At 39.1% G+C, this 22013-nt stretch overlaps 4 protein-coding genes and 1 non-coding gene across 10 annotated transcripts; 3 read left to right on the forward strand and 2 right to left on the reverse strand.

Moving 5' to 3' along the window:
- The first annotated feature begins 3055 nt into the window (after positions 1 to 3055).
- LOC135144098 (U2 spliceosomal RNA) lies at positions 3056 to 3245 on the forward strand. Its single transcript, XR_010282968.1, has one exon. It is a non-coding gene; the product is annotated as a U2 spliceosomal RNA (small nuclear RNA).
- Positions 3246 to 4018: 773 nt separating this feature from the next.
- On the forward strand, positions 4019 to 5614 carry LOC135144030 (phospholipase A2 group XV-like). The gene is made up of 3 exons (XM_064075966.1): positions 4019 to 4652; positions 4699 to 4926; positions 4976 to 5614. Exons 1-3 carry the CDS (start codon positions 4193 to 4195, stop codon positions 5494 to 5496), a joined length of 1209 nt encoding a protein of 402 aa, XP_063932036.1. The 5' UTR covers positions 4019 to 4192; the 3' UTR covers positions 5497 to 5614.
- A 143-nt stretch (positions 5615 to 5757) lies between these two features.
- LOC135143982 (probable phosphorylase b kinase regulatory subunit beta) lies at positions 5758 to 10036 on the forward strand. Of its 5 annotated transcripts, none has more exons than XM_064075890.1 (14): positions 5758 to 5959; positions 6018 to 6127; positions 6174 to 6592; positions 6648 to 6929; positions 6980 to 7316; positions 7364 to 7608; positions 7682 to 7696; positions 7789 to 7803; positions 7945 to 8479; positions 8527 to 8672; positions 8723 to 8998; positions 9047 to 9384; positions 9438 to 9786; positions 9846 to 10036. In XM_064075890.1, the coding sequence occupies exons 1-14, from the start codon at positions 5943 to 5945 to the stop codon at positions 9999 to 10001; spliced, it is 3240 nt and encodes a 1079-aa protein (XP_063931960.1). In that variant the 5' UTR covers positions 5758 to 5942; the 3' UTR covers positions 10002 to 10036. The 5 variants fall into 5 exon arrangements, with proteins under 5 accessions (XP_063931960.1, XP_063931959.1, XP_063931962.1 ...); XM_064075889.1 differs by having other exon boundaries at positions 5759 to 5959; positions 6006 to 6127; XM_064075892.1 differs by lacking the exon at positions 7789 to 7803 and having other exon boundaries at positions 5759 to 5959; positions 6006 to 6127.
- A 4353-nt stretch (positions 10037 to 14389) lies between these two features.
- On the reverse strand, positions 14390 to 15552 carry LOC135144008 (ceramide-1-phosphate transfer protein-like). The gene is made up of 3 exons (XM_064075925.1): positions 15340 to 15552; positions 15075 to 15289; positions 14390 to 15028 (listed from the first exon to the last, which is right to left on the reverse strand). The coding sequence occupies exons 1-3, from the start codon at positions 15462 to 15464 to the stop codon at positions 14724 to 14726; spliced, it is 645 nt and encodes a 214-aa protein (XP_063931995.1). The 5' UTR covers positions 15465 to 15552; the 3' UTR covers positions 14390 to 14723.
- Positions 15553 to 15614: 62 nt separating this feature from the next.
- LOC135144003 (solute carrier family 12 member 9) lies at positions 15615 to 22009 on the reverse strand. Of its 2 annotated transcripts, none has more exons than XM_064075921.1 (7): positions 21645 to 22009; positions 21463 to 21597; positions 20789 to 21334; positions 20417 to 20686; positions 19396 to 20365; positions 16045 to 16362; positions 15615 to 15930 (listed from the first exon to the last, which is right to left on the reverse strand). In XM_064075921.1, exons 1-7 carry the CDS (start codon positions 21904 to 21906, stop codon positions 15747 to 15749), a joined length of 2685 nt encoding a protein of 894 aa, XP_063931991.1. In that variant the 5' UTR covers positions 21907 to 22009; the 3' UTR covers positions 15615 to 15746. The 2 variants fall into 2 exon arrangements, with proteins under 2 accessions (XP_063931991.1, XP_063931990.1); XM_064075920.1 differs by having other exon boundaries at positions 16033 to 16362.
- Positions 22010 to 22013: the final 4 nt, after the last annotated feature.

Genomic DNA, 22013 nt, shown 5'->3' on the forward strand with positions numbered 1-22013 from the left:
AAATTATTTAGAGTTCATAGAAAACATAGTCGGGCTCTCCGGAATTGTTTAAGATTCTTTAAAATTCTTTAAAAAAACCAATCGGAATTCCCTAGATTATTTAAAATTCTTAAAAAAAGGACTGTCAGGTCTACAAAAAATCTATCAAATTTGTATGAAAAAGATATAGTCGGGACTCCCAACATTCTTTAAAATTCTTAAAAAAAAGATAATCGGGGTTCCTACAGATTCCTTCTAGTTCTTTAAAATAAAAGACACTGGGCGCCCTGAGATTCTTTCGCATTAAAAAAAAAGACAGTCCGAGACCCCGAAATTTTTTTAAATTCTTTAAAAAAGAGACAATCAATTCCCCCGAAATTCATTCGAATTCTTCAAAAGAGATACTCAGGGCCTTCAAGATTATTTCGAATTCTTAAAATTAAAAAAAAACGCTCACTGTCCCCGAGATTCTTCACAATTATTTTAAAAAAGATACTCATAGTCTCCGAGATTCTTTCGAATTTTTAAAAAAAGAGACAGTCGAGGCTTCCGAGATTCTTTAAATTAAACTATTCTAGAAAGACATTCAGAGCCCCTGAAATTCTTTCGCATTCTTTAAAAAAGCCGTTCGGGACCCCCGACACTCCCGAGAATTCTTTAAAAAAAGACACTCGAGCCCCCCAAAATTCTTTCAAATTCTGAAATGAAAAACAGTCGCGGCCCCCGAAATTCTTCAAAATTCTCAAAAAAGAACAGTCGGAATTCCCAAGATTCTTTAAAATTCTATAAAAAAAACTCGGGACTACCGAAAATCTGTCAAATTCCTAAAAAAAAGATAGTCAGGACTTTCAATATCCTTTAAAATCCTTAAAAAAAATACACTTTGAAGCTTCCGAGATTCTCCCACATTCTTTACAAAAGACGATCGGAGCCCTCAAAATTGTTTCAAATTCTTTAAAAAAAAAAGACGATTGGGTTCCTACAGACTCTTCCGGGCCTTTCGAACTCTTTAAAATAAAAGACACTCGGCGCCCTGAGATTCTTTCACACTCTTTAAAAATCTTTAACAAATGGAGGCCCGGACTCACGAGATTCTTCCGAATACTTAAAAAAAAACAGTTTGGAGTCCAGATTGTATTTTTTTAAGAATGCGGAAGAACCTAACCTGATCTGACCTGATCTGACCTGACCTGACCTGACCTGATCTGTAAATCTTGTGCATTCTTAAAAAAAAGACAATCTGGACTTCCGAGATTCTTTAAAATCCTTAAAAAAAGACACTTGAGTTCCCCAAGATCCTTGCATTCTTTAAAAAGACACTTGGAATGCTCTTCTAAAGGTGTTATCTCCTACCCCATTACGGAACACAGAAAATAACTAATAAATATAACTATACGTATACAAAAAAAAAAAAAAAAACATTTAGTAAGCAAAGAATGAATTCGATATCGACCACCACCCTTTCCCGCTGAAACTCTGTCGAGCCAAGCCGCTCGGCCTCTCCGCGTGCGTCCCCCCTTAACCTGCGACAAATGGTGAACCGACGTACGTATTGTTTCTGCTCGGCTGGCCTGCCGTCAAGTCTTCTTATTGTGTTTCTGCACTCTCCGGTTTTGTCTATTGGACATCTTTAAGTAGCGTTAAATAAGACAGACCACTTGAACCGTGTCCATCAGCGTATATCAAGGCGCAGCAGAAATTACCGGCGCGCCGGTGGTCTCATCAAGATTACCTCAGCTAATTGCACTTTCTGCTACTTGCTTTCCGAAAACCGCCGCGTCAATCTCAATCCGACTTCCGATCTTTTTTCCACGGGAACACTCTTTCACCCTTTTCTCCGGGTGTCACAGCCAATTATGACGCTCGAGCATGCACAATGGGCTGCAACGCCGAAACGGGTCTAATCTTGTGTCTACAAGATTACGAGAGAAGTATGTGGAGGAAATAAATGGTAGGTGTTAAGGAGGATCGGAGGCGACGTTGCGTCACTTGTTCTTCTCGAGGTGGATACGCTGATAAAGAGGAATTCTAAGTAGTGATCGAAATCGGATTTAGTCAATTAAGGATGACGAGAATGATGGGCACGTGTGCGCTGATTGTTATTTATGGGGATTAGGAAAACGTACGCCGGTATTAACAGTTAACAGAAGCAGTTAATTGTAAGCCGCCGATGATGGTGGAAATTTTTGTTTAGAAGTGATTTTGATTGCAGGCGATAAAACAGGAGGAGAAAGCTTGATGTTTTACTGGTTGCCTACAACATAATAAATTTCTTCAATTGTAATTATTAATTAATATTGTTACCTGTGTGGCGCCATCTGTCTCACAAACGATGAAGTACAGCAGCGAAATGTCACTTTTATAACTAAAATGTTATGTAAACAAATATGTCAAGGGAAAATACCATCGCTTCTATATAGTTTGACTTCACTCTCAAGCATAAGCAGTTTCCTCCACTATCAAGAGAAGAAATCTGTAAATTTCGAATAAAATTTATTACACACTTATATTAAACGTATTTCTACAATGCAAAAAAAGTTTATATCTAAAGTCCCGATCTTTTCTATAGAACCACTCCCTAGTGTAAATTTTCAAAATTTGTTTGGTGTAAGTGACCTTGACGGGTTTCTGGGGGAAAACATATGTGTCAAAAATTTGACAGGTTAGATGACCCCATTGTCAATGTGGATCTTTTATTTTAAAAAAATAAATGAACAGAACATACAGTCTGCACGGGATACAGTGCGGCATAGCTGAGGGCAACCGAAACATTCGTGTTGTACTAATTTCGATTGCCATATCAACTACCGCTACCAACCGCGTTCGGCGTAAAGTACTAGATGACAGGGCTACCAACTTGACTTTTTATCGAGTGGTTCCGTAGAAATGACCGCTACTGTATAGCCAATTTTTAAAGCATTTTAAGGCACCCAGTTTTCTGTTTCTTTTAGAAAAACGAATTTACCACCTACATAGTGTTACCAAGGGTGGCTACCAGAAGGCGTTGGGGGTTGTTTCTTCCGACTACCCCTGTGCCCTAAAACCTATATTTTGATTTTGGGGCCCCCTTTTCGTTATCGCTTCTCGGCCTTCATGGCTTCGATCAAAGTGTAGTATCTGTTCTTATCAGCTTAATATCTGATACGCCCCCATGGGGGCCCAGTATATTAAACTGATTTTTGGAAATTGACGGAAAATGGGGCTTGCCCCTTTTCCGTCACGGGTTGACCCGACATTGCAGCACAGTCGGGATCGGCCCACCTCAATTAATCGAAATACAGGAAATAATCATCGAAAATTATAACCTCTTTGATTTTCGGACAATCGCAAAATTTTGTGGAGGTGAATTATAATTGGTTTTTAGATATAGTACATTTTTTGAAAAGAAGAGCGGACATAGAACTCATAGTTTGTTAAATAAATTTTATCAGGACAATGGCAGCCATTAGTCAGTACAATGGAATGGGATCTTGTGATATATGTGTATGTCGCTTGTTGACAAGTTGATTACAACTCTTATTACAACAAGGCGGCAAATTAAACAGCCACCTTGATTAATAAAGCAACCATCAATCAATTCCAAATTATTATTGTTTAGGTAAAAAAGGTGTCCTTTAAATGTCGCCGACCAGATTACACGGTTCAACATCTGCCACACTACCACAAACCGAGCTTCCAAAGGTCACATCATCAAAACAACTCATGTTTATTGTTTTTTGATTAAATTTGCGCACAAAACAGTAGCGTGCAATTAAAAAAACACTTTTCCAATTAATTTCTATTGAAAAACAACGTTGTAATCAATAGTGTGACAATAGAAGTTTATGCCTGTATAGAATAATTGCGTAAGCAGCCCACCATTCCGCTATAAACAATAATAATTTAACCGAAACCCCAATGTTCCGCCACTGTGAACACCGATAAGCTCGAACAAAGTGCGCAATCTACGATCACCCGATCCTGCAGCCGCTTCACGCTCCGCCTACGACTCTATCTCCGTCTTCTTCTGGCACGTGCAGCCGCGCCATTCACCGTCTCTTGTTACTAGTGTGGTTGCGCCACTGACCCGTCACTAGTGTCAACTGTCAATTATGCGTGATTATTTATTCTTTGCTTATTATAATGAACTTGATCCGTAATGAAAACACTTAGTTGATTGCTTCCGAACCGTCTCGCCAAATTTACAGTAAAATCCGCACTACGTTCTAGAAAAATGACAAAGTTACATAACCTCAAAATCGTTTGTTTATTTATGGTAATCGCCACAACCAGCGCCGGACTGAACCCAGTTTTGTTGATACCAGGCGATGGGGGCTCGCAAGTGGAAGCCAAACTCAACAAATCGTCAGTGGTTCACTACATTTGTGAAAAAACCACGGCAGACTACTTCAACATTTGGTTGAACATGGAATTGCTAGTACCCATAGTGATTGACTGCTGGATCGACAACATCAAGCTGGTGTATGAAAACGCGACGCGAACGACGCGCAATAACGACGGCGTGGAGACCAGGATACCGGGTTTCGGGGGTACAGAGACCGTGGAGTGGCTGGACCCAAGTCACGCGTCTACAGGGGCGTACTTTAACAGCATTGTAACCACTCTAGTGAGTCTGGGGCACGAGCGAAACAAAACGATCAAAGGGGCGCCCTACGACTTCAGAAAAGCTCCAAGTAAGTAACAAATTGTTGAAAGTTGGTTTGTAATGTGGGGTTGCAGACGAAAATCGGAAATGGTTCGAGGACGTGAAGACGCTGATTGAACAAACGTACGAAGAGAACAATAACCAGCCTGTCATGATCATAGCACACTCAATGGGGGGCCCCATGGCTTTAAATCTCCTCAACAACCAAACTCAACAGTGGAAAGACAAGTACATCAGGAGTTTGGTTACGTTGAGTGGGGCGTGGGGCGGCTCCGTGAAGGCCATCAAAGTCTACGCAATCGGTACTTTTTGTCGTTTTTTAAAATTACTTATCAAAAGTGTCGTTTTCAGGTGACGATCTCGGCTCCTACGCTCTCCGCGAGAGCGTCATGCGTCAGGAACAAATCACCAATCCCAGTCTGGCGTGGCTGCTTCCCTCCAAGCTCTTCTGGAAACCGGACGAAATCCTGGTGCAAACCGACCGCCAAAACTTTACCCTATCCAACCTCCAGTCGTATTTTAAAGCTCTTAATTATCCGCAGGGGTGGGAAATGCGCAAAGACACGGAAAGCTACCAGCTGGATTTCACTCCGCCGGGGGTGGAAGTGCACTGTCTGTATGGCGTAAGCGTCGACACGGTGGAGCGGTTGTTCTACAAGCCGGGGACGTGGCTGGATGGGTACCCCACTTTGATCAACGGCGACGGTGACGGCACAGTCAACAGACGCTCTCTGGAGGGCTGCTTGCACTGGAAGACGCTCCAGAAGCAAAACGTCTTGTGGAAGGCGCTACCCACAGTCGACCACATGCAGATACTAAAGGACAAAAACGTGCTGGAGTATATTTCGAATCTGATTAACCAAATTGAGTGATATTATAGTAGGACTAGCTGCGATTTTAATGTTTTCTTCCTGTTGCTTCCTTATTTATTTTTTTGTACTTTATATTTTGTGATATATACTAGATGAATAATAAAAGTGTGAAGTTTGATACGAGTTTTACTAGTAAAGTCGACTGAAGTTGTCGTGTAGCTTTGGTGGCTAAGAAATTGTGTAAGTAGGCAACCAACGTCACACTTGTGTAAGCACGGTCACCTAAATTAATTTTTTTTTTAGTGGTAATTTTTTTACAAACACAGTAGCTCGTTTTTGGAACTTAAAACAATAATTAAACGTTACAGCACCCAAAATTTTTCATTTATCGCTCTTCAAACGTGAACTTTGACAATCAGCTGATTGTGTTTACATAACCCTACTTTTCCACGTCCTTGCCATGACATTGCTTCTCGAACTGTGGATGCAAAAATAGCTGCTGCAGCATGACTGGGGCCAAAAGGTAAATTTGCGTCCTTTTTTTCATTTCTTTAATGTTTAAATTCCAGCCGCCTTTCCAGGCAAGCCAGCATCAGCAGCATCACTGAAGAAAACACCCACTTTGACCAGTTCCTCAAAGTCTCCAACTACGAGGACACCGTGCGCCAGCTGGACATCTACTACGGAATAGGTACCCCTTTAGTAGTTGTAGTTTCAGTTAAATAATCGCTTTGTAGTCAAACGGCAGCTGCTACTTTACCAGAGCCCCATAACGGGGCTTTTTCCCGTTTTATCCACTGATACGAAAATCGGGAGCGTGCGCGATAGCGTCTACTGTGCAGCGGCAGTATGGGGGCTGTATCAAGCGTACCGACGGATCGACGACGATAGAGGAAAGTCGTACGAGTTGGGGCAATCAGCTGTAAAATGCATGCGAGGTATTCTAGAGTGTTGGATCAAACAAGCCGCTCGAATCGAGTTATTCAAGAAGAATCAGTGCAACGCACATGCGCTCCACGTCAAGTTTCACCTAACCACAGGAAACGAGATTTATTCAGATGATGCCTACAACCACCTGCAAATTGACGTAGTTTCGATTTATTTGTTGTTTTTGGTGCAGATGATCACGTCCGGGATGCAAATAATTTACACACAGGTGGGTTAGTTACAAAAAAGTGTGTTGGCAGCACTTTTAGTTCAATTTTTGACAGGATGAGGTCGCTTTTGTTCAGAATTTAGTCTACTATGTGGAGCGGGCCTACCGGACCCCCGATTTCGGGATGTGGGAGAGGGGGAGTAAGTACAACGACGGGACTCCTGAAATTCATGCCAGTTCCATTGGGTTGGCCAAGTCGGCACTGGAAGCCATCAACGGTTGTAACTTGTTTGGGGAAAAAGGGGCCTCATGGAGCGTGGTTTATGTAGACATAGATGCCCACAATCGCAACAGGAGTATTTTTGAGACTTTACTACCACGAGAGTCAAGTTCTAAAGTATTACTTTTGTCGCACTAGTGTTTTCTTGTCATAATTATGTACTCCAGGGTGTTGACGCTGCACTTCTGCCAACTATTTCGTTTCCGGCTTTTGCCACCCACGAAGACCTACTATACACGGAAGCCAAGAATAACGTGGTCACTAAATTAAAGGGAAACTACGGCTTCAAACGGTACATCCGTGACGGTTATAAAACCGCGTCTGAAGATAAAACTAAGCGGTTTTACGACAAAGGCGAGATCAAACACTTCGAGAACGTCGAGTGCGAGTGGCCCCTATTTTACATGTTTATGATCATAGATGGCGTTTTTAAGTCGCTGCCGGATCAAATCTCTACGTATCAGGACTTGTTGAAAGATAGGATCTACTTGGATCAGAATGGAGGTGCGACTCAGTCAGTTTCGAGCTCTGTGGGTAAACGTGATTTTCAGATCCCGTTATCCCTCAGTACTACTACGTGCAGACTGAACACCTAGACAAAGAGAGACTCAACCCTAACACCACCCCTCGGAAACCGAGTCCCGACACAGGAATATTTCTCTGGAATCAGGCTATGTTCATTTTAGCTCAGCTCCTCACTGGTGGTCTCCTCCACATCAACGAACTCGACCCAATCAGGCGCTACCTCCCCTCCTACAACCGTCCGCGAAAAGGCGGCAGATACTCAGCCTTCCAGGTACGTATCCCCCATTTTTAGCCCCCCATAGTTCCGACACAACCAATAGTAATCACACTTTTGTTGCTTTCAGGCAAAGTTTTCAGTTGTAAGTAATCACACGCTTTGACCTAAAACACTGTTTTTTTATTAAAACAAATGTATTCGTTTTTGTACTGATTCGTTGTTCTGTGCTTCCAGGCCAAACCCTCCCTAGTAAGTAATTCACACTGTAAATATAGACTAGAGTCATTACTAACAGTCGTTCATTTGTGTCGAAATTGCCTGCGTTGTCCGCGTCTGCATGCCTGTTTTGTTTAAACTTGAGATAAATAGTGACCTGGTGCACTTCTTCAGGGTACGGCCACCGACCTCGTCGTCCAGATCGTGCTCATCGCGGAATCCATGCGTCTGCAAGCCATGATGGCGACGTACGGCATCCAGACCCAGACCCCGCACGAAGTCGAGCCCGTGCAGATTTGGTCTTCCACTCAGCTGGTTAAAGTTTACGAAAACTTGGGGGTTAATCACAAGTTGAAGCTGCAGGGGCGGCCTCTGCGACCGATCGGGAGCTTAGGCACTAGTAAAGTGTACCGAGTGTGTGGGGCCACCGTCCTGTGCTACCCGCTCATCTTCGAAGTGTCCGATTTTTACCTATACAGGGACATGGAGCTCCTAATAGACGACATAAAGACTGAATTGCAATTCGTGGGTAAGTACTGGAGGTTATCAGGGCGGCCAACCGTCTGTCTTTTGATACGAGAAGAGCACATGCGGGATCCACAATTCAAAAAAATGCTAGATCTGCTCGCCATGCTTAAAAAGGGATACTGCGATGGGGTGAAAGTGAGAGTCGGGAGGTTGCAGAATTTAATTTCGAGCTCTTGCGTTGGTAAGTGTGTTACTTAACTCACTCAGATGTGACAACATCGTTTCTAGAACATTTGGACTTCATGAACGTTTTGGACTTACCTAGTGATACTTACACTCAGTTTAAGCAGCTGCAGCATGACTATATAGGTTATCAGAGTTTGACTGACGTGCCTCGGGTACTTAATTATCAAGACCAACTCAAAGATTACTCGGTAGGGGGCGCCTCAAACCATTCCAATCACACTTAAGTCGTTACTTCCAGCACTTTAAGACTAAGTCGACTTACGAGATTATCGAAACGGTTAAGCACGTGGAGAGTTTGTATGCGAAGTGCCAATTGTTTGGAATTTTGTTAAAACGGGAAGGTGGGTCTTTCCTGGTTCTGGACCATTCGGTGGAAGAGCACCTTCACAGTATATACCATCAAGCTGGGTGTTTGAGGCACTGGGCGGCCGTACGCTATACCAGCAGCATGTTGTCGCACAACGTCGACTCGATTAGCCCCTTCATAACCGCGGTTCTTGTTCACGGAAAACAGGTACCAGGTAACCGAAACGTCGAACTTACCTTTATGAAAAAATTCCAGTTGACGGTGGGAGTTATCGGCCAAAAGGAAACCGTTTTTGACAAACCCTTGACCCCGGCTGAAATCCAGAACGTGGTCTACAACACCATCCAACCCTACGACGTCATTCAAGCAGTCCTCCAACAAGAGGTCATCCTGTATTGTGGCCGTCTCATCTCCACAAACCCCGAACTCTTCAAAGGGATTTTAAAAATACGAGTAGGTTGGGTGTTAGAGGCGATTCGTTGTTATTTAGAAATATTCGGACACACGAGAAAACTAGAGGACCACAGTCCATACGAAGTGAGGCAGCTTTTATACAAAGTGTTATCAATCAAAGAGTGGGGGTCCAAAGAAAAGTACTTAAGTCGTCTTTCACACAAATCCCAGTGGTATAAAGTGACTTTTGCAGGCTCACTCCATTCCAAAAACGCCGCCTCGAGGGTTGTTTGTGTCGCGTCCCCCAGTCTTTTTACCACCAGGTGTGGGACGTGATGACGCGGACTCCTCATGGTATCAAAATCAAGGAGAAAACACTCCCGCAGCAACCCACGATGTCCAACATGGCCCGCTCAGAGTTGACTTTCTCCCTTCTAGTGGAAGAAATGTTGAATTGTATCAATCAACCTGAGTATAGGCAACTAGTGGTCGAGTTGTTGAGCATCGTTTCGACTATTTTGGGGCGAAATCCGGAGTTGGTTTTCAGTAAGGTGTTGGATTTGGAGCAGCTGATTAAAGACGCGTCGGAGATGTACGCGAAGGTGATACTAACTCATGGGTGTGGGTGTCAGAGCTAAGATGGGGTGTGTGGTTTTTTCAGGACCATGGACTGCACGACGATTGCGTAAAGGTTCTCATGGAAGGACCGAAGATTCAGTCGACTGGGTACCTGGCGAGGGCTGTGGTTAATACTGTGTTAAAAGGGGGGCAGCTGAGTGACGTAGAGCTAGATTCTGAGTCATGTCTTGTTTCTTAAGTAGCATATGAATAAAATAAATTTGAGTTAGTTTCTTTAATTTTTTGATTTCGCAATCATTGTTTTGTTGTCCATCAGTCAATAATGTTTGTATAATCGTCGTTAAATTACAATTTTTAATTTTTAATGTTTCAATTTTCAATTGTTCGATTTTTCCGTTTTCGTTTGATTCGAAAAAGTGAGACCCCGCCCACCCACCCCAGTCTCAAATGTGATGAATATTTCATTGGTTGTCACACTGAGGGGCGGAGCTTAATTGTAACATCGATGTTTCCAAAAACAAAAATTTACCATTTTAAACGTTTTAAATATCTTGGGATGAAAATCTGTATTTCTCTACAAAATCGTCTAAAAATGATTTTCAGTATGGTGTTGAAAGAAACCTGTATATATTCAAATAAAAATCGAAAGGCCCACCCATCCACCCTTATCTCAGTTGTGATGAATTTTTCACCAAAACAAGTATTATTCTTCTCACTCTTACTACGTCAAGAATAAGAAAATATATTTCACATGGTAATTTCTTGTAAAGAAACAAAGATTTTGAAAACCGAAAAACTGGAAAATCAAAAGAGAATGTCGAGAAATCAAAATAATAAGAAATTCAAAAATCGAAAAATGGAAAAACTGAAAAATCAAAAGAGAATATCGAGAAATCGAAAAATGGAAAAATTGAAAAAAATAAATAATTTAAAGATCATAAAAAAAATAAAAATCGTAAAATTAAACACACGAAAAAATGTTCCATTTAAAAAATCGAAAAATCGAAGAACTGAGAAATCAAAAGGGAATGTCGAGAAATCGAAAGTTGGAAAAAATGAAACAATAAAAAATAGGAAATGGAAACATCAAAAAATTGTAAAATAAAAACAATGAAACATTCGAAAAACTGATAAATAAAAAAAAACGAGAAATTGGTAATTAGAAAAATCGAAATAATAAGAAATTAAAAAATCGTAAAATCGAAACATCAAAAAAAGTAAAATCCAAAAATTGAATACACGAAAAAATGTAAAATTTGAAAAAGCCAAAAATTGAAAACTGAAAAATCAAGAGAATCTCGAGAAATCAGAAATTCGAAAAATCGACATAATAAAAAAATTAATAATTTAAAGATCGGGAAATCGCAACATCCAAAAATCGTAAAATAAAAAAATTGAACATACGAAAAAATGTTAAATTTAGAAAATCGAAAATTCCAAAAATTGAAACAATAAAAAAACAAAAAGTAGGAAAATGGAAACATTAAAACATCGTAAAATAAAAAAATTGAAACATAGAAAAATGTAAAAATTAAAAAATTGAAAAACTGAAAAATCAAAAGATAATGTCGAGAAATCGAATTAATAAGAAATTAAAAATTCATAAAATCGTAACATCAAAAAATCCGAAATTCGAAAAATCGAAGTAATAAGAACTTAAAAATTCTCAAAATCGAAATATCAAAAAATTGTAAATTTAAAAAATTGAAACACTGAAAAATATAAAATTTAAAAAAATCGAAAAATAGATAAAAAGAAAAATTAAAAGAGAATATCGACAAATTGGAAATTCGGACAATGGAAAAACTTTAAAAATAAATTATTAAAAAATCAGGAAATCAAAAAATCGTAAAATTAAAAAATTGAGCACATGAAAAAATGTTACATTTAAAAAATCGAAAAATTGAAGAACTGAGAAATTAAATGAGAATGTCAAGAAAACTAAAGTTGGAAAAATTGAAACAATAAAAAACTGGGAAATGGAAACATCGTAAATAAAAACAATGAAACATTTGAAAAACTGATTAATAAAAAAAAAACGAGTAAATTGGTCGAAAAAATGTTAAATTTAAAAAATCGAAAAATCGAAGCACTGAGAATTTAAAAGAGAATGTCGAGAAATCGAAAATTCCAAAAATTGAAACAATAAAAAAATACAAAGTTGGAAAATGGAAACATTAAAACATCGTAAAATCAAAAAATTGAAACATAGATAAATGTAAAAATTAAAAAATTGAAAAACTGAAAAATCAAAAGATAATGTCGAGAAATCGAATGAATAAGAAATTAAAAATCGTAAAATCGTAACATCAAAAAAATATGAAATTCGAAAAATGGAAATAATAAGAACTTAAAAATTCGCAAAATCAAAACTCAAACAATAGTAAAATAAAAAAATTGAAACACTCAAAAATATAAAATTTAAAAAATCGAAAAATAGAAGCAGTGAAAAATCAAAAGAGAATAGCAAGAAATCTAAAAATCCAAAAATGGTAATTGAAATTGAAAAAATTAATAATTTAAATATCAGGAAATCAAAAAATCGTAAAATTAAAAAATTTAACACACGAAAAAATGTTCCATTTAAAAAAATCGAAAAATCAACTTTGAAGAACTGAGAAATCAAAAGAGAATGTCGAGAAATCGAAAGCTGAAACAATAAAAAATTCGAAAAACTGATAAATCAAAAAAAAAAACTGGTAATTCGAAAAATCGAAATAATAAGAAATTAAAAAATTGTAAAACCAAAACATCAAAAAAGTACAATCGAAAAATTTAATACACGAAAAAATGTAAAATTTAAAAAAACCAAAAATTGAAAACTGAAAAATTAAGAGAATCTCGAGAAGTCGGAAATTCGAAAAATCGAAATAATAAAAAAATAAATAATTTAAAGATCGGGAAATCGAAACATCAAAAAGAATAAGAAATTAAAAATCGTAAAATCGTAACATCAAAAAATCCGAAATTCGAATACTCCAAATAATAAGAACTTAAAAATTCGCAAAATTAAAAAATTGAAACACTGAAAAACATAAAATTTAAAAAATCGAAAAATTGAATAACTGAAAAATCAAAAAAGAAATCGGAAAATAAGAAATTGTAAAATCAAAAATTTTAAGAATCGAAAAAACTCCAAATTCAAAAAAAAAAACAAAAAATCGAAAAATTTAAATAATCAGAAATTAAGAAGTCGGAAAATCGAACACCAAAATTCAAAAGAAATGTCGAGAAATCGAAAATTCGCAAAAATGAAGCATTAAAAAACTAAAAATCGAGAAGTCGAAACACCAAAAATCTTCAAATCAAAAAACTTAAACATCGAAAAATGTAAAATTTAAAAACTCAAAAATTCGAAAAACTGAAATAAAAACCGAGAAATCGAAAATTGGAAAAATTGAAAATAATAAATAAAAAAAACGAGAAATACAAATATCAAAAAATAAAAACGAATCGTGGAAAAACGTGAAATTTAAAAAACTGAAAAATCAGTGCATTAACATTTTTTCAACTTTATGGAAGAAAAAAAATTGCAAAATTAAACTTACTTATATTCGGTTTGAAAATCTGAAACATCGAAAAACGGAAAAACCAAAAATTCTGAAAGTCGAAAACGCCAAAAATTGAAAAATAGAAAAATCTAAATACAAACCCCGCCCACCCACCCCTTTCTCAATTGTGATAACTGTTTTTATTCGTCGTGAGCTGAGAGCCGGAGCTTATTTGTAAAATTCTTGTGTTTCTACAAGAAACTATATATGTTAAGAGAAAACAAGTCAAAAATTAAGCCCCGCCCACCCACCCCAATCTCAAATGTGATGAATTTTTCATTGGTTGTCGGACCGGAGGAGCTTTAACTGTAAAATCGATGTTTCCAAAAACAAAATGTTTTCCATTTTTAACGTTTTAAATATCTTAAAGATCATTACATATATCTAGAAAAAAGGTAAAATTTTATCTCAGTTGTGTTGAATTTTTCACGGAAACATGTTTTAAGTATCATCATATTGTTCAAAAGAGAAACAAAGATTTTGAAATTAAGCTCCACCCTCTTCCCTCATCACAATTGAGACAGGGTGGGTGGGTGGGGCTTATAATTTGCTGTTTTTTTCATAATATTTGTAGTCTTCTTTTCACAATAAGAAACTTAAAACATGTTTAAAAGACGAAATGCAATTTATTATTATTTATGCAGTGTAACTCTAATAATAGCAGTATTTTGTTCCCAAATTTTGGGGAAAAATGAAGTGAGTCGTTCTTGATTTGCTTATGAAAATAAATTGCGTCATTCAAAATTTTTTTGAGTTCATTTTTACATATTATTAAATGTATAGAAAACTGAAACCAAGTGTCCAATTCAATAAGCTTTGTTTCTTGGAAAAATCGAGAATTCTCCTTTCAAAATAGAAAAACGAAAAGAATGATTAAAACATAATGTAGGTAAATGAAGAAAAATCTTGCTTCTCCGGTGGGAATCGAATCAGACGTTTACCGCTTGCCGGGTGGGTGCCCTTACCACTAGACTACGGAGAAGCTTATCTTTCTCCGCTTACCAATTTTTGTCAAATCACAGCAACATTACTTTAGCCATCCCACGTAGTTCATCAATAACCTATTGAATAAAACATTTTTTTGTTTTTGTTTTTATTGAATTTCGACTAAATTACAATTATTGAAATCGGTAGACCGTGACGCAGTCAAATGCGACGCTCATTGTTATGCGCTTAAATACTAAAATGTGCCCACGACGCACGTTCCGACAAAGCTAGTGAAATAAATAACAAATAAACTATCAACAAGGCCACAAAAGGTTACGTCATTGACTTGGCGTATTGCGTACACCGCTTAATTATCATTTTTAAACACACAGTTTAATAAATAGCCCTCGGTAAAAAATGGAATTGCACACGTTTTACGCATTACATAAGCAGGAATGTATGGAAAATACCCTCTGGTTGTCTTACGGCAAGCTGTGGAGATCATACAAAGTATACAAAGCTTCTATACGCACATACACCGCATCAGTAGCTTCCAAAGTCTTTGGTAACATTTCCAGGGCCACTTTCACGTCTTCTTCATTACCGCAAACCTTCCTGAGCAGCTGTTCTCGCGTCGGTAACGTATACATGGCGATTTGCGCCCCTTTTCGTATCACAAACGGGTGGAACTTCGCAAGCGTGCTGTCGTACGCTTCGCGACAAACAGTGCCCGTGTTGTCCTCGTCTTTTAAGTCGCCCACTTTTTTCAAAAACAGCCGAATAAAGTCTGCAAAGACAACGTTATTTTGTACGTTTTGCAGCTGAAGGCGTACCTAAGCCCCGATGCAACCGCAGTAAAGTGCGGCTACCGGACGTGTACCCCTTTTTATGGAGGAGTTGGTTGTCGCGCTCGTACTCCATCATCTTTTTCACGCTTTGAAAGTTGTCCGATGTTTTCTCGTTGGCGAGAAACTCCGACAATGTATCCATTTTGGACTTTAGATCTTTGCTCACGAATCCGAAGACTGTCCCCATTAAGTTGAAAAACCTTGAAATAATTAAATTGTAGACGTCGAATGAACACAAAGGGTGACTCACTTGTTAAGTTCTTCGTAACTTTTGAGGTAGTGCTCCAGGTGGACATCGTCTTCTTCGAGTATTGCCAGATTAAAACTCTTTTCCACAGCGTTTAAGTCGAATTTGTCGGAGTTTTCCACAGCCATTTTCGGACTTTTTTTTAAAAAAGGTGACAGCTGGAAGTGTGGTTAGCGGCCGGGGATTTTGTCGTGGCACGCGTGCGCACACTGCTTTACGTCACACTAAATTGTCAAGACAGGAGCGTACTCCACCTCGTTCGGGCCCCTTAATCACAGTTTACAATACTTCCATTTATTATCTTACATAAAATCACAGTACTCTTAGTTCAAGGCAATATACGATATGTTAAAGTGTATAATTGTATAAAAATATCAATTTGTGCTTAATTATTGGCTAAATAAAAACAATCATAGCGTCGTCGAGGTCACGGTGCTAACACCATGAACAAACATCGTCGGCGGCAAATTCCTCGAAATGACGTCCAACTTCTGGTAGTAGGCTTCGGCCAGCCCCTCGTCCACCGGCGGCGGCGGCAAATAAATAAACGTCACCACGGTATCGGAAGTTTGTTGTAAGATTAGGTTATTAACGCTGGAAATAAATGTCATGAAACATAAATTCTAGCAGCGTCTGCCGCTCAATCGATAGACGAATCGAAATTCGCTTCTGGGCGGGAAACGCCATTCTGGTTACCTTTTTAAGTACGTTTCCATGTGGTTCCCGTGGGATTCGATCACGTTGTTCCATCCCGGGACGGGATACAGCGTTGCCGCGATCCTCAGCTTCCTCAACAAGTAGTGCAATTTGTCAACGTGGCTCTGTCCGTTGGAGTTCATGCTGAAGCAAGTCTGTTTAGCTTCGTCGCATATGCACACCCGTAGTTTCAGGCGACTCCATAGAGGCACCATGTTCACGATGCACGCTAACTGCATCATGAACAAGGAAGTCGTGTCGAAAGCGTCGCCTTCGCCAGGGTTCAAGAAGTTGATCGGCCACACGTCAATGTATTTTTTGCTCCAGTTTCTACAACAACAATTTATTCTGTACTAGCTGACCCCGTGAACTTCGTTTCACCTACAATTTAATTAATTTTGAATCTGCAAAATCGAATGCTTTGATATCTTGCAGATGTTTTAAACATATGATAAGCATAATAAATTTTTATTCAAAATATATTTACTTATCCCCTCCAAAAAATTGATGACGTCAGCCCAAAATTTTGCCGAATGAATCCTATCTAAAATGTCCAAAATAGGATGAGACTATACTTGTGATTTATCATTCCATTCATATTTTTTAGTTTTGCTTATAGGGGGTGTCTCAAAAAAATTAATCACTGAGTCAATTTATTTTATTGATTGAATCAAGAATTGCAAAACTGAATTTTGAAATATTGCAGACGTTTTGAAGTTAGTGTTTGACATGCTAGGTTTTCAATCAAAATATATCTGTTTATCAAGCCCAAAAACTTGAAGACGTCATCTCAAGATTTTGCCGAATAAATCCTATCTAAAATGTGGAAAATATCATCAGTATATTTTCGTAATTTATCATTGCATTCATATTTTTTAGATTTGCTTTTCCAGTGACCCAAAAAAATATATGGATCAGTCAATTTATTTTAGTGAATAACTCAAGAGTTGCACAAATGAATGCTTTGAGATCTTACAGACGTTTTAAAGTTATTGTAAGCATGGTAAATTGTTAAGAGTATTTATTTATTCCCCCCAAAAAATTGATGGAATGGCTCACTCGATTTTCGCAGATAATTTTGGGAATACAACACAGTTATTTTTAGATTACACTGCACCAATCCAAGGTGGTATACGTGTTGATAGTAAATGTTGATTAGGTCATCACAAAATTGTGTGAAGAAAAGACTCAACTCGAAAATGCTGAATATGTTTCATTATACTTTTGGTGCGAAGGAAGTTCTGTCGAAACAACGTTCGATCAATTTTTTGACAATGGTTGATATAAATAAAACTCAGTAGATGCTCATACTCGAAATACGAAGTATCTACTCGAATATCAAATCAAAATATTTCTAGTTTTTCTAGATGATACTAATACTTCAGTAAGTAACAGTTGATGCTCAAGTAGCATCTCGATACAACAAAAAAGGACAACAGTGACAGTGTTCAACCATCAAGGCAAAAATCGAGTCACCAAAATATAAGTTAGTACGGGGTAGACACCTTGAGATGGCAATCTCTATGGCCAGTGTTAGAAAAAACGCACTGCACAATTTATGCATAAATAAAAGTTAATTACATGAAAAGTTTTCGATATTCCTGCTCCTAATGTGTTTTTCAAACTGAATGCACCTTTTGACGACGTTCCACGTTCATGAAAGTCACCATATTTAGTTAAAATTCACTCTTACAACGATCCTACTGGTTTTCGAAGCTGCTTTACAGACAGCTCATTTCTCGATTTCTAGATTAAATGCTCATAAAACGCTCAATGTTCAGTTTGTGTCCGGGGAGATACAATGTTTCCAAATAGGTACTCAGTACATAGAGTAGATGCTCAGGTATATAAGAATAATAATGAAGTAGGTACTTCGTACTTCGAATATGAGTATCTACTCAGTTTTATTCATACCACCCAATGTCTCGCTTCAATGTTTGATTATGTTGATTATGAGCACAACGCTGATCAACTTCCATATCCGAATTACCCATGAAATAAATCATTGCGGTTTGCACCTGAGGTAGTTCGTCGCACATTTGATTGACTTCGTGGACCTATGTGAGCTTGTCGTCTTCTCGGCATTTTAATGAATTTCATAAAACGACACAGAATTATTTTCACAGTCAATCAAATCTGTAAATTTTGTCTTGAGAATTTTAAAATATTGAAAACTTCAAATTAAATCCTCGAATAACGGTAAAGTTTGAGGTTTTGTCGAAACCAACAAAGTGAATATAGGTAAATAGAATGGCAGATCAAAATGAATAAGAAACTTTCGCAATGTGTAATTAAATTCACTTTAACCAAGACTTTTCTTAAAATAAACGACGTTTTTTTTTTACGAAAAAACAAAGAACGATTTGAAATGCAATATACTTTTCACAATCGCACGGAAGAATTAGTTTTGTGTGACACGTCAGTTAGACGACAGGTCCGTCAGAAACGCCAACTATTTCCTAATTAATTCGAAGTGGCGATTCCCATAAAACATTTTTAGAATTTTTTATTTTTTTACTGTTCTTTTAAGTTATCCTTATTTTTTTTATTTATAAACCATCCCCGTAATATAAAAAATTTTTCAAATCGGTCAAGCCGTTTTTGAGTCTTAGCGAGACTAACAGTAACAGCAATTAATTTTTATTTTATAGACGATTAAAAAATGGGGGTTGGTGGTAGAAAGGTGAAAATTTAGGGTTATGTGTATTTTTTGATGCCAAATCTTAAAAAAATAAAAATAAAAAATGTTGTCCAAAAAATAGACAAAAATTTTTTAGGGTGGGCCACCCTTATCACTTAGGGGTTTAAAAAATAGTTTACATCCTATTATCAGACCTACCGAATATATATAAAAAATTTCATACAAATCGGTCAACCCATTTCGGAGAAGTTCGGTTACAAACACTGTGACGCGACAATTTTATACATAATGCATTATTATTTTAGAACAAATTTCATTACCATAAAAAAGGTTATACTGACTCGACCTTAAAAGATAGACATATGCTGTCGCGGACTTTTCTTTAGAACTTTTAGAGGGGAACAATTTCGTCATACATGATTTTTACGTAACTTTAACCGTTTAAGCAGCGTAAGCAACGGAAGCTCTCAAAGGAGGAATAATTTTCCCGTTTTTCCGAACTTTTCCTTGCTACTTCGCTCCTAATGATCGTAGCGTGATGTTATATAGCCTATATGTAGATATCATACATGGACTATCCAACACAAAAAGATTTTTTGAATTTGAACCAGTAGTTTCTGAGATAAGCGTGTTCAAATAAACAAAAGCTTCAGCTTTATTATATAAGTATAGATGAATCTTGTCAACGGCGAATTGTAACCGTTACACTATACACAATTTACCTTCTCGTGTCCTTCTTCAGTTTGGAGAAGTTCCTACACAAGCAGAGGTTTTTGTTCATCTTGAGTACGTCAGCCATCATTTGGACGTACTCCAACGGCTCCAACGCGCTGAATGAATTCAGCGGGAAAATATCGTTTCCGAAGTCCTGACTGTGATAGGAGGAGTCGCTGCTTTGCAGGAAGTCCTGTTGACATTCCCCGTCCAAGAAGCCCAAAACCACAGTATTGGGTTTCATCGCCCCCATTCCCGAAAGTCTGGCTAAATGTCTTAAGCCGTCCCTGACGCTCGGAGCCACAGTCAGTTCCACGAAAGCTTTAACCTTCAAGTGGTCAATCAGGTTCAGCCAGTGCAGCTGCATGTCCAGGGTAGGATCAGGCCCGAGGTGGTTCGGGTCTTCTTTGACTACGTGCCCCAACACGTACAACCCCCCTTTCTTCAAGTCGTTGATAAAATCGATGAGAGGGCACGCCGATCGGGGGCTATTCACCAACAGCAACACCTGCGGTCTCCAGAATTTAACGTGGTCCTTTCGCGAATCCAAAAGCAGCAGATATTTCCTGACTTGGTGGAAAATCAAAGCTTGGGAGATGCTCCCCCAGTGCGCCTTCTTCGACGGGGAGAACAAGTGCAAGAACATCACCAGAAGGAGACAGAGGAGGATGCTGCAGGCGGCGTAAATGGGGTTAATCACGAACATCATAATCAGAGTACCGATCAACCCCAAGAAGGCCGTATGCCACGTGAAGTACTTGAACGAAGGGCGGAAATTAGGGGCGCTGGCTAGCTCCAGTCCTAGACACGCTAGATTCGTCGCTAAGTAGCTGAGTAGGAAAAGAACGGAGTTAAGTTGGGCGATTATGTTCAAGGAACCTATGAAAAGGACCAGTTGGACGAGGACCCACGAAACGAAGACGGCTGCCACGGGGTTACCCTTCCAAGTACCTCGAGGGATGAAAGACAGGACCGGGCCTGAAAAAAATCGTGTTCCAGAGTCGTCAAAGTGGTGCTGGAAGTACGAACCGAAAACGTTGTCTTTTGCTAGGGCTTCCAGGACTCGCGAGCCGCCGATGACGTTGCTGAGAGCCGCAGACCACGTGGCTGTTAATAAACCAATAGCCACACTCGGAGGGAAAACGCTCACTCCAGCCATGAAAAGGTAGTTGTTTTGCATCAAGTCGGCCGTGCACGTGAAAGCGGTGAACAGAGAAATAGTGACGTAGACGATGAGAGTGAAGCCTACAGCTGATAAGGTGCCCCTCGGGATCGACTTGCCTGGGTTTTTCAGCTCCCCTGAAACCACGAAACCATGAAACCATATACCGAGTTATCGCATCTGATTGGCCAATTTAAAAGAGGCGGGACTAAACAAAAACATAACCTTAAAATACCCACCGCTCATGTTAGCCCCGGCCATGATTCCCGTGACACCTGAAAACAGGACTCCGAAAACCGACGCAAACGTGACCAGTTCGCCATTTGCGGTGTAGTCTTTTCCATATTGGGGCCAAAAATTGTGTAGCAGAGTATACGCATGGAAGCCGGTGTAGTTCCCGTACGCGTGGAACGTCGAGTTTTGAATTAAAGTGTTCGAGTCCGGTACTGGCACTTCCAGTGATCCCTCGTACAAGAAACTGAAAAAGGTGATCCCCAGACAGGTACACACGATCGCTAAAATGAAGACCGTGGTTTTTGCGAACATGGAAGCTCCGATTAGACAAACTAGAAGGTTTAGGGTATTCAAGCTGACGCAGTAGAGAAACTGCCACCAGTGTCCGTCCTGGATCAAGCCCTTGACTAAATATCCAGAAGGGCCGAAGTTTTCCACCAGTCCTTCAACGCACCCTGATATACACAGAGCGCTGCTGACGATATTGGCTAGGAAGAACAGCGTGCCGATCGAACCGCCGAATTCCGGGCCAAGCGTGCGGCTTATCATAACTGTGATTGTTAAGCGACCACACGTGATTACAAAAAAACCCAGAGGTGTAGAGGTTTCTATTACACATGATAATAATTTTTGGTCAATACACCTCTGCCTAATGTAATTGTCTTGTTAAAAAGGATACAGTAAGCCCCTCCCCCTTCCACGGCCCCATTCGTCGAGATCGCACAAATCGACGACACCGTAAAGACCAGAATCAAGTAGGCGATAAAGAACTGCAGCAGCGTCACAAATAATCCCGCATTTCCGACGATGTATCCTACGATCAATCAACGATTATGAGATAAGAGATAAATCCGTACTTACCGATCCGAAGGAAGATTAAGGCGGAGAACATGGACAAGGTCACGGGGCTGAACACCCCCGCGAACGTCCCCAGGGTACGGGTCTCGGACTGCTCGGCGAACGAACCGAACTCTACGTACGTGGGGCCCGCATCGGAGGCTTGAGGGTGTCTCGGGGACAGCATTCCTGCGATTTTTCTGAAAAGGCCGGGGTTGCGTCCCACGAGCGGCGTCTTGTCGGCGGGTTCGGGACTGTTAGTGGAGCCTGCCTCTGGGGCCAACATTGTCACGGGTCGTGTTTGTTTCAGGAAAAAAACATCTGGACGTCACAACGGTGTTTTCACAATGATGACTAATAGCGAATTGACGTTTATTTGTTTTTGTGTCAAGT

This window comes from Zophobas morio, unplaced genomic scaffold (genome assembly GCF_036711695.1).
Source record: "Zophobas morio isolate AGI-343-1 ecotype UQ-CSIRO unplaced genomic scaffold, CSIRO_AGI_Zmor_V1 ptg000081l, whole genome shotgun sequence".
Lineage (NCBI taxonomy): Eukaryota > Metazoa > Arthropoda > Insecta > Coleoptera > Tenebrionidae > Zophobas > Zophobas morio.

What these genes read in the sequence shown, in the direction of transcription:
- LOC135143982 (XM_064075889.1), top strand. An exon ending in TGCAAATAATTTACACACAG is followed by an intron (nt 6,593 to 6,647) that starts GTGGGTTAGTTA and finishes AATTTTTGACAG; the next exon opens with GATGAGGTCGCTTTTGTTCA. An exon ending in CTACTTGGATCAGAATGGAG is followed by an intron (nt 7,317 to 7,363) that starts GTGCGACTCAGT and finishes CGTGATTTTCAG; the next exon opens with ATCCCGTTATCCCTCAGTAC.
- LOC135144008 (XM_064075925.1), bottom strand. Translation starts at nt 15,464, where the DNA reads ATGGCTGTGGAAAACTCCGACAAATTCGACTTAAACGCTGTGGAAAAG. An exon ending in AGTTACGAAGAACTTAACAA is followed by an intron (nt 15,290 to 15,339) that starts GTGAGTCACCCT and finishes AATTATTTCAAG; the next exon opens with GTTTTTCAACTTAATGGGGA. An exon ending in GCGGTTGCATCGGGGCTTAG is followed by an intron (nt 15,029 to 15,074) that starts GTACGCCTTCAG and finishes TTGTCTTTGCAG; the next exon opens with ACTTTATTCGGCTGTTTTTG.
- LOC135144030 (XM_064075966.1), top strand. Translation starts at nt 4,193, where the DNA reads ATGACAAAGTTACATAACCTCAAAATCGTTTGTTTATTTATGGTAATC. An exon ending in CGACTTCAGAAAAGCTCCAA is followed by an intron (nt 4,653 to 4,698) that starts GTAAGTAACAAA and finishes GTGGGGTTGCAG; the next exon opens with ACGAAAATCGGAAATGGTTC. An exon ending in CATCAAAGTCTACGCAATCG is followed by an intron (nt 4,927 to 4,975) that starts GTACTTTTTGTC and finishes TGTCGTTTTCAG; the next exon opens with GTGACGATCTCGGCTCCTAC.
- LOC135144003 (XM_064075920.1), bottom strand. Translation starts at nt 21,906, where the DNA reads ATGTTGGCCCCAGAGGCAGGCTCCACTAACAGTCCCGAACCCGCCGAC. An exon ending in AGCAAAAGACAACGTTTTCG is followed by an intron (nt 20,366 to 20,416) that starts GTTCGTACTTCC and finishes GATTTTTTTCAG; the next exon opens with GCCCGGTCCTGTCTTTCATC. An exon ending in CTGAAGAAGGACACGAGAAG is followed by an intron (nt 16,363 to 19,395) that starts GTAAATTGTGTA and finishes TTGTTGTTGTAG; the next exon opens with AAACTGGAGCAAAAAATACA.